This window comes from Hippocampus comes, unplaced genomic scaffold, assembly GCF_001891065.2.
Source record: "Hippocampus comes isolate QL1 unplaced genomic scaffold, H_comes_QL1_v1.1 scaffold214, whole genome shotgun sequence".
NCBI classification, from domain to species: Eukaryota; Metazoa; Chordata; class Actinopteri; order Syngnathiformes; family Syngnathidae; genus Hippocampus; species Hippocampus comes.
Genome location: NW_017804875.1, coordinates 30122 through 43552, shown reverse-complemented (window position 1 = coordinate 43552; position 13431 = coordinate 30122). Strand labels below are relative to the sequence as shown.

Genomic DNA, 13431 nt, shown 5'->3' with positions numbered 1-13431 from the left:
GTGTAATTTTCAAATTGAGAAGACATTTTCGAGTGATGGCTTATCGGAACAAAACACGCCGTCCTCACAAAGCAGAAGCAAAGTCACTCAGGTAAAATGCGGCCTCGAAACATCCCAGTGGCTATTTTATGTGGGAACTCCCATCGTGAAAGTCATGTATCTCACTTGTGGCTGGTTGCCATGGGAATTGGCACGAGTCGGATGGCGCTTTAGTCATTAATGTAGCGTAGAACCTTGTCATTAAGTTGAAGGGCAGGGCCTTTTGCATCCTGTCGCATTGCAATCCGCCTGAGGTACAAGCCTTCTGTTGACTCGTGAAATGCTGCAAATATGCCATCACTGCAAACAAGTCAAGGTTAGATGCCTCTCATGCATTTGTTCACGGAGCAGTCTCTTCATGTTGACCGAGAATCGTCACATTTGCATGTTTCTGCTTTTGCGCAACCGCGTTTCATGAATTGAACCGTGATCAGAGTTCGTGATCTTACATGTTGCCACCACATCACACCATCACGAAGAAAAAAAAAATCATTTCAAATGTTAATTGGATGCCATGTCTGGTGAACGGCTTCATGCGATTTTGAGATCAAAAGCGGCGAGGTGTATTGAAACGTCTGAGCGCTACCTACCGTGTTGTAATGTTTTGTTTCTACCGACATTAAATGTATTTGAAAGAAAGTGACGAAGGTGTTCAAAGACTGAGAGCAATTTAATCAGGAATTGTTGAAAAACAGCATCGAAGTCTTTGATCTCAGTTGTCAGATTTTTTTGGGGGGGTTGGGGGGGCGTGGCTAAAATGGGCAACCCAGTGACTTGGAGCCCTGGCGTGCGTCAGCCCTCCCCCAAGTACTTAAACGCCTTCGTTCGTTCCATTCGTGTCAATTTGGCACAAGTGCAGTTCGCCGTCAAGCTGTGCCTCCAACCTTCCCTCGAGCGTTACGTGTTTTCTGTTAGCTGGGGCTACAAGCTCTTTGCCGCGTGTACGTTCAGCGTACGTCGAGAGGGAGAGGAGAACCCAGCCAGCTCAGAGAGCTCGCTGGCCGGGCGTAACGTTGCGAGGAGGAAAAAAAAAAAAAAATGTTGCGTCGCACTGCTGTGGCCGCCTCGCAGTGCACCACGGTCGGCCATCGAATACCTTTTTGGGTCACCTTCCAGGGTCTTTAAGTTCAGTCGGCTGGCAGCAGGCAGAGTTGGACTCTAAAATGGTAGAAAGAGGAAAGTGCTGTTGTTGATTTTCACTGCTACTGACGACTGATAGAACATTTCGATGCCAAAGAAAACAAAGCAACTATTCTGACAGCTGGAGATTAGCAACTCAAAGTACTGGTGGGGGGGCGTTTTTTTTTTTTTTTTGCCGCACACGAAGCAATTAGCGATGAATGACCGAATGTTTCTTTCTCAATAAACTTACAAAAACACTGCCAAGTATTGAGATGACTTTCAAGGGTGCGTGATGATGTTCTCGTTTAGTTTAATTGAGGTCGCCAACAACTTAAAAGCCCACCAAGGTCAACGAAGCTCCGAATTAAATCAAATCCGCAACTGTAGACGGGAGCGGCGCGATGATTGGCCAGTCACTTGGATCTCGACCCAGGTGAGCGTCGACAGTGCGGCCTTGAGATACGAGTGACGCACGGTGGCAGTGAATACGACTCCGTTCAACAAGCGGCAGTTTGACTGAACAATTAATCCAAAATAAAAAAGAAGAGTGTTGAAGTCTAATTCCAAGCATCAAGGCGCTCTCAGAGGACTCCAAATTCCCTTTGGTGAATGATGTCTGCTCAAGGCGGACGTCGTCAGGTGCAGCTCACTTGGTCACGATGTTTTCTTGCCATGATCAAATGTGCTCCTCACATGAGAAGAAGGCGAGCATTTCAGGACGCAGTCAGCATCTGTACACAATTACTCGTTGCCTTTTGAAAGACGGATGAATGTCCGCGTCCAGAGCACATCAGCTGCGTTGCCTTTTGAAAGGAAGAAGACCGTCATTGTCTCTCATCTCATCTTTCCATCCATCAATTTTCACCGGTGAGCTGGAGACAAACACAAGTGACGTTGGCCGAGAGGCAGGGTCGACCCTGGATGGGTCACAGGGTACATATAGATCATCAATATGAAGAAAACAGACTCTCCCATTCGTACCGCTAGACAATTTCGAGTCTCAAATTAGCGAGAATGTTTTTGCAACAGATGAAGTGCCCGGAGAATTCAAAATTCAAAAGATTCAACCCTGCACTCCCAAGACTGTGAGGCAGAAGACCGTCATTGTCTCTCATCTCATCTTTCCATCCGTCAGTTTTCGCCGTTGAGCTGGAGACAAACACAAGTGACGTTGGCCGTGAGGCAGGGTCGACCCTGCCTCACCCTGTCACGGGGTACATATAGATCATGAATATGAGAAAAAAAAAACGGACCCTGCCATTTATACCTCTGGACAATTTTGAGTCTCTATTTAACCTAACAAGAGTGTTTTTGCAATGTGGCTGACAGATGAAGTGCCTGGAGACTGCACTCCCAAAACTGTGAGGCAGACGTACGAACCACTAGCACACTGCGCTGCCCCCCCTTCCCCCCCCCCCCGCCCCAAAAAAAAAAATCCACTAAATTTGTGTTTAGCTTCAAGCCTTTGAGCCATCACCCAATTGTTTATGACTTAACCTGTAGAAATGATTTTATTCCGGTACCAAAGTCATTTCATTTGATGATCTGTTCAAGGATGCTGCGTCGAGGTCAACCCCCCCACCCCCACACTCCCGATACGTTTTTCATTGTTGCTATGCTTGAGACCTTTCACTTTGATGACGAGTGACAAAGTGTGAAGAGTGCAGAGGAAATATGACCGCTCGCAAGGCAAGAGTAATTAAATTTTGCTTTTGTTGTTGCTGTAGGTTTTGCCTTATCGTATTAAGCAGCCAGGAGATGGGTGTCGCGCTTGCTCACATCACAATAAATTCAATTTCTGCTTCTCTGGTCATCATCGCCGCATTTCTGTTCTTCGCTCAGACTCTTGTTGAGGTGGCAAATCACAAAAGAGAAAAAAAAGGGGGGGAGGATCCTTCAGATCACAGGAGTCAAACTCAACGACAACGGCCAACGTGAAAGGAAGCAGGAGTTCAGTCCATCAAGAGCAAGTTTGCAAGTAACGCAGAAACTCAGCGAATGAACTCGAAACATAACACGATTCGGTTCACTATCGACAACAAGGAACCAAACAAAGACTGAAAGCAATCCGGGAGCTCAATGCAAGCAAACCGACGAGGCGCTCGTGGGCAAGACGGGTGGCCGCTGGGAGCTGATTGGTTGACACAAGGATCGGGGCGGATGAGGTCAGGCGCCAACGAAATCCAGACATGAAAAAAGGGACCCATGGAAAAGCCTGACCAAACATGAAACCGAACTGAATCGAATAAAAAAAACTCAACAAAAGAAAAGAACTCTTGGAGGACATTTTATGCCCTGCCAAAAATTGCCATGTTGAAAAGAGGCTCCGATAGGTTTTGGACAAGGCTGTTTCTCCATTTTACACATTTGAGCAAGTGAGTGAGTTCACTTAGGAAGTATCTTGCCTTCGTTTTGGTTTTTTCTCCCGACTGTTTGATCAGCGAAGGCCCTGAATGATTTTTTTTTTCCCCCCCAGAAGGTTTGAGCAAGTGAGTGAGTTCACTTAGGAAGTATCTTTCCTTCGTTTTGTTTTTTTCTCTCACGACTGTTTGATCAGCGAAGGCCCGCCCGTCCCTGAATGATTTTTTTTTTTTTTCCCCCCAGAAGGCTCCCTGCCCTCTCTTGTGCTCTTCCACCTGGGTCTTTCCATCTCATTAACGCTGTTTGATACCGCTCTTTTTGTTTTTGTTTTTTTTTGTCACATTTTATCTGATCCATTTCTGTTTTCACCATCACAACTTGGTCCAGTGTCCTTGCCGAATCGCTGTCCAAACGTAGCTGCATTTTTATTTCTTTATTTTTGGATTTTTTTGTCATCGCTCGACCCTGATTTATTGTAATAAACATCTGCCGTGATGTTCATTTGTATGCAGCAAGGCCAATTTGCGAGACTTTAATAAGACCTCATTGATCGCTCGTCCGTGATCCACAACTAATCGTTGATCGCAGCTCCTCTGGCACGGAGAAGAAGAGCATTGAAGGCATCCTTCGTGACAAAGAATACATTTCATGAACCCACCGATTTATTTGTCCATCGTCTGACTACTCTTCCAGTACAGCGGCGCCATTTATGAGCCCCCATCCCCGCCCCCTTCATTGTAATCCGCGTCGCACCACTTCCAGTCAAAACTTCTCTCCTTTGCCGTTTTCGTTTGAGGGCCCACCATGAATTTTTCCACACCGCGAGTGATCGAGTTAGCACTAAGTTAGCACTGACGCTAACCCAAGTTAGCACTGACGCTAACCCAGTAGTCCCACCAAGAATTAGCATGTGCTAAATCCCGTCGTGACGCTTGATATTGTTTGAACAACCTGTGCTTCGGTCATTAGCAAATCAATTCTAAAGTGATTATAAACACACATTTTAGTGCGAGCAGAAGAAAGCACACTGTTCCTTTCTCTGTCTCTCTATCTCTCTCTCCGATGGGATGATGATGGTATGTAAGTTTTCATAAAACTGTACCTCGTTTTTGTCAAAGTGCTTGTCCTGTCTCTTGTACTCCAATGACCGTATTCAACTATTCGATACTGGATTCATATCGACATTAGAATGTGAGTGGTTTTTTTTTCTTTTTCCAGCTAAAAAAAAACAAACACAAAACATGTTAAGTGTCCAAAAAAGGTCAACGCGGAAGTAAGAAATTTACAATCGGCGCTAATGTTTGTTTTATAGCAGCAAAATCCTTCCTTGTCTTCTTGACGAGCAACGTATCGGTGCCATCGTGAATTGAATCATCGGTGGACAATTCGATGACTTTGGAAATCCAGGAATTAAACCAGACTTTCGTCTCGGTATATGACTTTTTGAGGTCCTTTCTGAGATTTTTCATAAAAAGCTGCTGTCGGTGAGCACAGCGGTTGCGCTTTTCACAGTGGTGAAGACGCTTCACCCGTTCCATTGCGTCTTGGATTTGTGCAAGAATAACAAAGATGTGACCGAGTGGGTGTCGACTCACTTTGAAGCGCTGTCATTGTACTCTGCCACTCATTGCATTGTTCTGGACGGATCTTCATCAGGAGCTCCCATTCAGCATCGCATCGCATTATCGCGCCCCTCTACTTCCTGACAAAGTGTTTTTTGTTGTTTTTTTTTTTTTTTCTCCAGAGAACCAAATTTTTATTACCCAGGTGATGCCTGTTTGCAGTACGTTTCGAACACCCCGCGGCTTTCCGTGCCGCGGCGCCAGCCGGGAATGTATGCGGCGCTCTCGTTTCGACGAGGCGGGCCCGTTTTCCTCCAATTGATCACTGTGTTCATAAAGACTTTCATAAATATTGACGTCGAACTTAAATGTTTCTCGCTCAAGCTCGCAAAGGCACATATTTCCTGTTTTTATTTGCCAGGGGATTGTCTCGCGTCTTAGTGAAGGTGATGATTAAAACACTGTTGCAGTCTTTGCCCGTTTTGCATCTGCTGAATTAATCAAGAGCACATTTTACCTGTAATTTTTATTTTTTTTTCTCACACTTTCTATTCAGATGAAATGAAAGCGCTTGTTCAATTTTAAACACGACTCGATCCATACAAGCGTGTCCACGGACTCCGAGAAATATTTAAATATTGAGTCTGTCACAGAGTTATTTTAAAGCTCTTTGCATACTGATGAGACCCACGCACGGCTAATTATGTTTATTCTGCCTGACGGACCCGTCCGAGATTCATGTGCGCCGACGCTCTCTAATTGCCATCACCTTGCTGAACTTTATCGGAAGGAGTCGCCCAAATTAGCTTGCAATGTTTGGAAACGTAATTACCAATGAGTGTCCGCTTCAGTAATCTTCAACTTGATCAGACACCCAAAAAAAAAAAAAAAAAAAAACCCAGCAACAACAAAAAGTGGCTCCCATCGGGGAACAAATGCATCGCATCCAGATGATTTCTCCCAGCGTTCATACGGCTCGTCTCTGGATTTAGAAATTCTCTCTTTGGCAGGAATACGGACTAAACACAGCCAAGACCGACATACAGGTTTTAAGAGTGCATCGTTTTGTCAATGGCAGGATGGTCCTTTTTTTTTTTTTTTTTTTTTTTTTACATCAGTTGGGGACAAACTGTACCTAAGCTAATCCAATCAATCTTGGAGCAAGCCTGTTAGCTTGTGAGCTAGCTGGCGGCCCGTTGTGGTGACAATTTGGGATGTGTGTATGTGTGTTTTTTTTTATGTGATATATTTTCACAGCTCAAACATGTAGGAAAAAGGTCGCCATAAGAAAGATGCTAATCCAAGTAGCACTGTGCATAATGAAACAGTTTGATTTTTGACAAAAAGTGAAGAATTTGCCTCTCCTGCTCGTCCGGCTTTTCATCCAAGTTGAGTCGCTTGCAAGCGGCGGAGAGCAACTCCGAGCAAACGTTGGGAGACCATCTGTGAACCTTTGCGTGACAGATCCGAGCCACTGAATATTCATTTGCCGTCCTCCCCTTATCACATTAGATTAGAACCCATGTGGCGAGGGGCGACGAGAGAGCTTGACAACGCGCTTAGCTTGTCAGGGACTTTTACAGCTGCGCGTTAAAGAGCACATTTGCCAAATGGACGTGAATGTGTTGAGCGTTCCGGGACAGCTCATGAGGGAAATCCCCTTTGTCGGGGCAACGTCCACTTATGTGTCCTGCATCCAAGTGCAGCTGTACCCTGCAAATCGATGATACTCATTGAAATTAGGTCAGAACTCGCTTTCTGAAAAGCTTTGGGTTATAATTTGAATGATATAGAGCTGAATATCCGAAATGAAGCCACTTTTCACTGATGCGGCATTCTAATTTGTTGGGCTGCACCTGTGCTTGGCAGCTGGGCAAAACATACCAAGCGGGCATTTGTGCCGTTGAGGGAGTGAACACCGCCGACTCGAAGCGGCTTGTCTCATTCCCTTTAAATTCAACGCAAGTGAAGGACGAGGTCGACGCGCCGAAAGAATAAAGCTCACTGACTCCATGCAGGAGATCGTTCGCGGTACGTTCGTAAGAAACTGCAAGAAGATCTCCAGTTACGCATGATGTAAAGTTGCCCGCTTTCAAGTGGGCACCCAGAGACCGGGTGGGTGGTATAGATGCACGCTCATATGTCATGTTTATGAATGAAATACGATGACATCCATCACACATGTCAGCAGAGCTAAGAATTTGTCTGCCTGAGCCCGAATCATACCCAATAAAATCGCATCATACCACCTACGCCCCAACTTAGACCTGCTTTCACCTCGTCTAAAACCGTGTCTACTTTCTGTCACCAAAATGTCAGATGCGTGGGGGGCGTGTGATTAAAAAAAAACACAGTTGGTTTGCCAGAAGCCCCGGCGAGGTGTGGCACAGTCCGCCAAATTCCCAAATATGGCAAACTAGACTTGGGATGAAGATACTCCGTTTTTTACACTGAGCGCTCGTGTGCCTGGCCACAAAAAAAAGCAAAAAGCGTTCATTAGTCTTCCAAACACTTTCTCACCCTGAAAGACAAGGGCACTTCCTTTTGACTTAGCTAAATACCGTGTAAAACGGAGGTACTCAAGAGACGACGAAGCAATATTCATTAAAGCCCAAGGTCCCCTACACATTTCCATGGGAATGCGTGGGAGGAGAAACCAGCCAGAGTCTTTATTGCGTCATTACGGAAAACACACCGGCGTACTTGCTTTGCGCAAATCAGCACGCCGTGACAGCCCCTCACTGGAACGGGCACATTAATTGAAACGTTTTGCCAGCCCCAAAGTAGAAACGGACGCTTTGAATAAGTAATCAGCCCGACAAGAGAGGTCCGGGTGTGCTGGAACGTGACGCGTAACTTGTTTCGGATCCCAACCCACGAGTGATCAATCTCCCCGTAAAGCCGACGCAGTGGTGCGTTGGTAAAGGCGATGTTAGTGTAGTTAAGCTTGAGATGTCATCCAATGGTCAGCTGGGTTTTATTTGCTCCCGCGTGAGCGAGGGTCACCCGTGTGCCTCATTGGTCCTTCAACATCTGCTCTCTGCTTTGCGCCTGACTGGCGGCGGTGAGTTAAATGTGTTTATTTTTATTTTTTTTCAAAGGGACTTCATTTGTTGCTGGAAACATCTGTCCTGTGCAATGTGCAATGCTGTGAAGTAGAAATGTAGTTGCATACGCTTCAGGTTACTTTGGCTCGTGGAAATCATTTTCTTTCTTTTTTTTTTTTCTTTTTATCCTTTGGAGGGGATCTTAAAAGAGGAAAATGTGTTTTCCTGCTTTGGAAAGAAATGCTAATCGCAATGGCATCAATCGCATATTCATCTACGATTGCAGTTTTCCTCAGTAGGCTGGCGGCCAGCACAAGCGCAAAACAAATTCAAGTCAGCGAACTCGCACACCTGCCGATTGTTCCGCGCACACACACTAAGTCGCTTCAGAGGGCGGAAAAAAAAAAGTGTCACGATTGTGTTTTTGTTTAGATTAGATTTCGTTTTCTTTCGTCGTTTACTATGACGGTTCCGTTCCGTTTGCGACCAACAGGTGGCAGTGGAGGAGCACTCAGGGTCGGATTGTTGTGCTTTTTTTCATGGGTTTTTGTTTGTTGGTTACTTTGAGTTTTTGGGTTATTGTGTTATTGATTTAGTTTGACCACTGTGTCCCTGGAAGTGTTTTTGTTATTAGATTTTGTCCAATTTTCCTGACTGAGTGCTTTTTTGGTCCTCTACCACGCACCTCATGACAAAAAGTTCGAATCGCGAAACAATGTTTTGCTCCAAACGCAATTTGCTAAATTGTTTTTACTGAGAGGAATGGAGGAAAAATATTTTATTGGTATGTTATGTTTGCATTATTGTTCATGTTTTGTGTCCTGTGCTCCGTCAAGCGCTTTGGTGCAGCTGTTGTGAAAGTGCGATTTAAATAAAGTTGAGTTGATTTCGTTGTGTTGGTGGACAATGCAATCGACAACGGTTTTGTCGACTCTTATTTCTTTGGTGCAAAATGCGGGAAGAGCAGAACTTCAAATTTTGAGTTGAACTACCTAACTTCAAATTGGATTAAAGTTTATTGCCTTTAATTTTTAAAAAAAATAGCATTTCTTCCTGCGACTGACTGCTGAGTAGCCAATGATGTCGTAGGTTCCCGCCTTTGAGATAATGGATGGATTTTTCCACTTTGCGCTAAGCGGAAGTATAACAACGATTGCTCTTTTTTTTTTTCTTGTCCAGGTGCGAGAGAGGTTGTGATCAGATGTCCGCTCAATCACATACAGTGTATCGGGACCAAAAAATGTATTCATTTCAACAAACTCTGCAACGGCGTAAGAGACTGCGAGGACGGCGACGACGAAGGCGTCCACTGTCGAGGTAAGAGCTGATCAATTCCGCCTTCATCGTAGCAGCTCGACGTGAGCAACAGATGTCAACGGATCATGAATTGTCGGCATCTGGAAGCTTTTAAAGTGTGCATTCAATTTGTAGTTATGAAATCAGTATTGACAAGCTATAATGCTCGAAAGTTTATTGCCATTGGGTGTGTTTTTTTCGCAGCTTTATGGCTCTTAATGCTCGAGTGTTTTTTCCCCTCATATATTCTCCAGCACAAAGTTGTAAAAAAAAAAAAAAAAAAAAATTGAAATTGAAAAGCTGTATAAGCGATTTATTAAACATGCCTGTGAGATCTATCTTACCCACTTAGGTAGTAAATGATTAATTCAGTTTGACCCTAAATTGCATGTCCAGTAATCACAACGAAGAGTTGCACACTTGAGGTCTTAATAGAATATATAAAATAAAAAATATTGACATAACAGGCCAAATGTGAAAGGACTGTAATACATCGCTTACGAAAAATGCAATTCATGCAATTAGTTCTTAGCCTTTAGTCATTCAAAAAAAAAAAAAACCCCAAAACAAAACAATAAAATGACAAATACTGTCAGGGAGCACAAAATGTCAGTGAGCTTTATTATGTTTTGGATTATGAGCCATTAAATTCGGGCCATTAGCTGATGTAGACATCTTGAAGACGTACGTCAAGCTATCAGCCGGCAGTCTTAATGCAGTCGTCTGCACAATCTTTTTTTCTTTTATTTTTGTTTGAAAACATGTTTACACCCTCGAAACTGTGACCGTCAACGGTGAAAAGTAATGAAAACGGTGCCTGATGAATGTTGCCATCATTCTCTTGAATGAATTACATTTGCCTTTTTGCTGTATTTTGCCTTTCAAGGCCAGTTCATTTTTTTCCTCTTATAATTATAAACAAAGCTTGCTTAGATTTGTTTGGTTGACTGAGGGCAGCTATCATACTGACCTGGCCTTGCGTCCAAATGACTTTGACGCCACTTGGCTCTCCATTTTAATTAGTCGCTAATATGAACCGGATGTATTTAAACATATTACAAATTCTGACAGTGTCACACGACTCGCTGCAAGTTTACGCCACAGTGGCTTCGGAAAGTTTGCTGGAAGTTTGTAAATTTTGCAAAGGTGACCTCAACCTGTCAGAACCAGTAAACAAACACACACACACACACAAAAATCAATGAATCAGGTAAGTTTGTATTTCAACATAAGGGCTTCCTCGTGGTCGGTGGAACGTCTACAGCACTTGCTGTAACCTTTGCCAGATGAGTAAAGTCACGCTGGACTTTCCTTTAATTGCGTCAGTCGCAATGACAATCCCGATGACGATTCACCGCGCTCTGTCGTGCTTCATTTGCTAGCCTGTTTCCAAAACTGAAAAGACCTGGAAAGCGTGCCGGTTCACCGGGGTGACTTGGTGGCATCCGGTCGTGTCCAATGCCCTTTGTGAATGGGAGTGCCTCTCCATCTCCTGCTCTGGGGATTCAACATTTTCATCACTCAGCTTATTGTCGACCTTACGGTAGAAAAGGATATCAGAGACAAGTGGATCGCAACACTCGCATTCTGTTGACACACACACACACACACACACACAAAAAAAATCAATGAATCAGGTAAGTTTGTATTTCAGCGAAAGGGCTTCCTCGTGGTCGGTGGAACGTCTACAGCACTTGCTGTAACCTTTGCCAGATGAGTAAAGTCACGCTGGACTTTCCTTTAATTGCGTCAGTCGCAATGACAATCCCGATGACGATTCACCGCGCTCTGTCGTGCTTCATTTGCTAGCCTGTTTCCAAAACTGAAAAGACCTGGAAAGCGTGCCGGTTCACCGGGGTGACTTGGTGGCATCCGGTCGTGTCCAATGCCCTTTGTGAATGGGAGTGCCTCTCCATCTCCTGCTCTGGGGATTCAACATTTTCATCACTCAGCTTATTGTCGACCTTACGGTAGAAAAGGATATCAGAGACAAGTGGATCGCAACACTCGCATTCTGTTGATCAATCATTTTGCATCAACGTATTCCCAAAAAATACAAATATTTCTCCCTGAGGAGCCGATCTTTATTTGCTAAGGTGTAAACAAGCTCAAAACAGCCTAAATTGAAGTCAGTGTCATGAAAGCTCCGTTTTTTGCTCGGTGGAATTGCCGCCTTATTCTCAGGTTGAAGACGTTCATCTTGCTGCTTTTAATTGTTCACTTCCAGGTTCATGAATGCAAAGTGATTTGTCACTGACATGTGGGGCGTGATGGGATAGGACGAAATAAACACTTACAGGGGCACACCGGACAAACTAAATGAATCACATCGACAAATCCCTGAAAAAGTCAAAGTATCAAACAAAGAAAAATCAACTCAACATTTTCATCACTCAGCTTATTGTCGACCTTATGGTAGAAAAGGATATCAGAGACAAGTGTATAGCAACACTCGCATTCTGTTAATCAATCATTTTGCATCAACGTATTCCCAAAAAATACAAATATTTCTCCCTGAGGAGCCGATCTTTATTTGCTAAGGTGTAAACAAGCTCAAAACAGCCTAAACTGAAGTCAGTGTCACGAAAGCTCCGTTTTTGCACGGTGGAATTGCCGCCTTATTCTCAGATTGAAGACGTTGATCATGCCACTTTTAATTGTTCACTTCCAGGTTCATGAATGCAAAGTGATTTGTCACTGACATGTGGGGCGTGATGGGATAGGACGAAATAAACACTTACAGGGCACACCGGACAAACTAAATTAATCACATAGACAAAATCACATAGACAAATTCCTGAAAAAGTCAAAGTAACAAACAAAGAAAAATCAATGACAGAAGCACAACGGTCCGATCCCGCGCCAGTCTTGGCCGAGACACAAGCTTTGTATGTTAGCGAAGCGCTAAGTTTAGTCTGGGTTGTTAGCGGAAGTTACGGCATTGCGTATATCCATGCGCACTTTTGTTCCTTTTTTTTTCTTCTTTTTTAATCCACTCACCTGTTCGCCATTTATTTTGAAGGGTAGCGTGAGCTTGAAACGGCAAAGGTGCGTCTTCTTGGCTACTGGCAACCGAGATCAATCCCTGTTTATCGAGAGGATTTTTGAAAATTCACCTTTGCCTAGACATGAGATTGCCTCACCATATTGCAAAAAGACTCCGCGGCAATCCGTCGCAGACAAGCGGCGATGACCTGGATGAATGAGAATCTCCCCCAGCTTCACAGAAAACCCACTTCCAGAGGCAACCGCATTTCTTTGCTTCAGGGGCTCCAAATAATTGCTGATGCAACTGCAAGTATCACGAAGGCATATTTTGCTCAACGCAAGGAAGTTTTTGTCTTGAAATAATTTGCCCTTTGGGGCCACCTGAGACCGCGTGTTGCCAACCATCTGCTTCGGTTCACACGGGGGCGCCGCACATGTACACTGCGCCCGCACCTTCGGTGCACCTCGTCCCAAAGAGAAGATTTAGACACTCAGCTGGGTCTCGTCCTAAACTCTACCAAACACACACACACACACACACACACACACACACACACACACACACACACCCACACACACACACGCACGCACACCCCACCCACATACATACACACACACACACACACACACACACACACACACACACACACACACACACACACACCTCTCCTCTCCTGCCCACCGCTTATGAATATACATGCTCACCTCCCAAGGGGAATTGAGTGAAGGTGCCCAGATGGAAAACCACCAAACTCTTTTTAATTCACCTTCAAGAAACGTGCCGGTTCTAGTCGCGTGTCCACGTTGACTACGTGAGGACATATCGCACATATTTTTGCTTAAATAGCCGCAGTTTGGCTTGACGCTGAAAGTGAATGTTAAAGACCCTGTAATGTCGTTTCCGTGATTTGTTTCCAAATGCATTAAATAGGTTCGGAAAGAAGTGCAGAAAACGTGCAAAGACTGAGAACAGTTTGGCACTGAATTGTTGAGATGTAGCATGAAACGAATTTTAA

At 44.4% G+C, this 13431-nt stretch overlaps 1 protein-coding gene across 1 annotated transcript in view; it reads left to right on the top strand.

The window, feature by feature from the left end:
• Positions 1 to 13431, top strand: part of LOC109521772 (low-density lipoprotein receptor-related protein 1B-like) — a 94842-nt gene that overhangs the window by 54053 nt on the left and 27358 nt on the right. The window contains exon 3 of the mRNA XM_019879838.1: positions 9311 to 9448. Within this exon, the coding sequence (XP_019735397.1) occupies positions 9311 to 9448 (138 nt within the window). The remainder of the gene's footprint in view (positions 1 to 9310; positions 9449 to 13431) is intronic.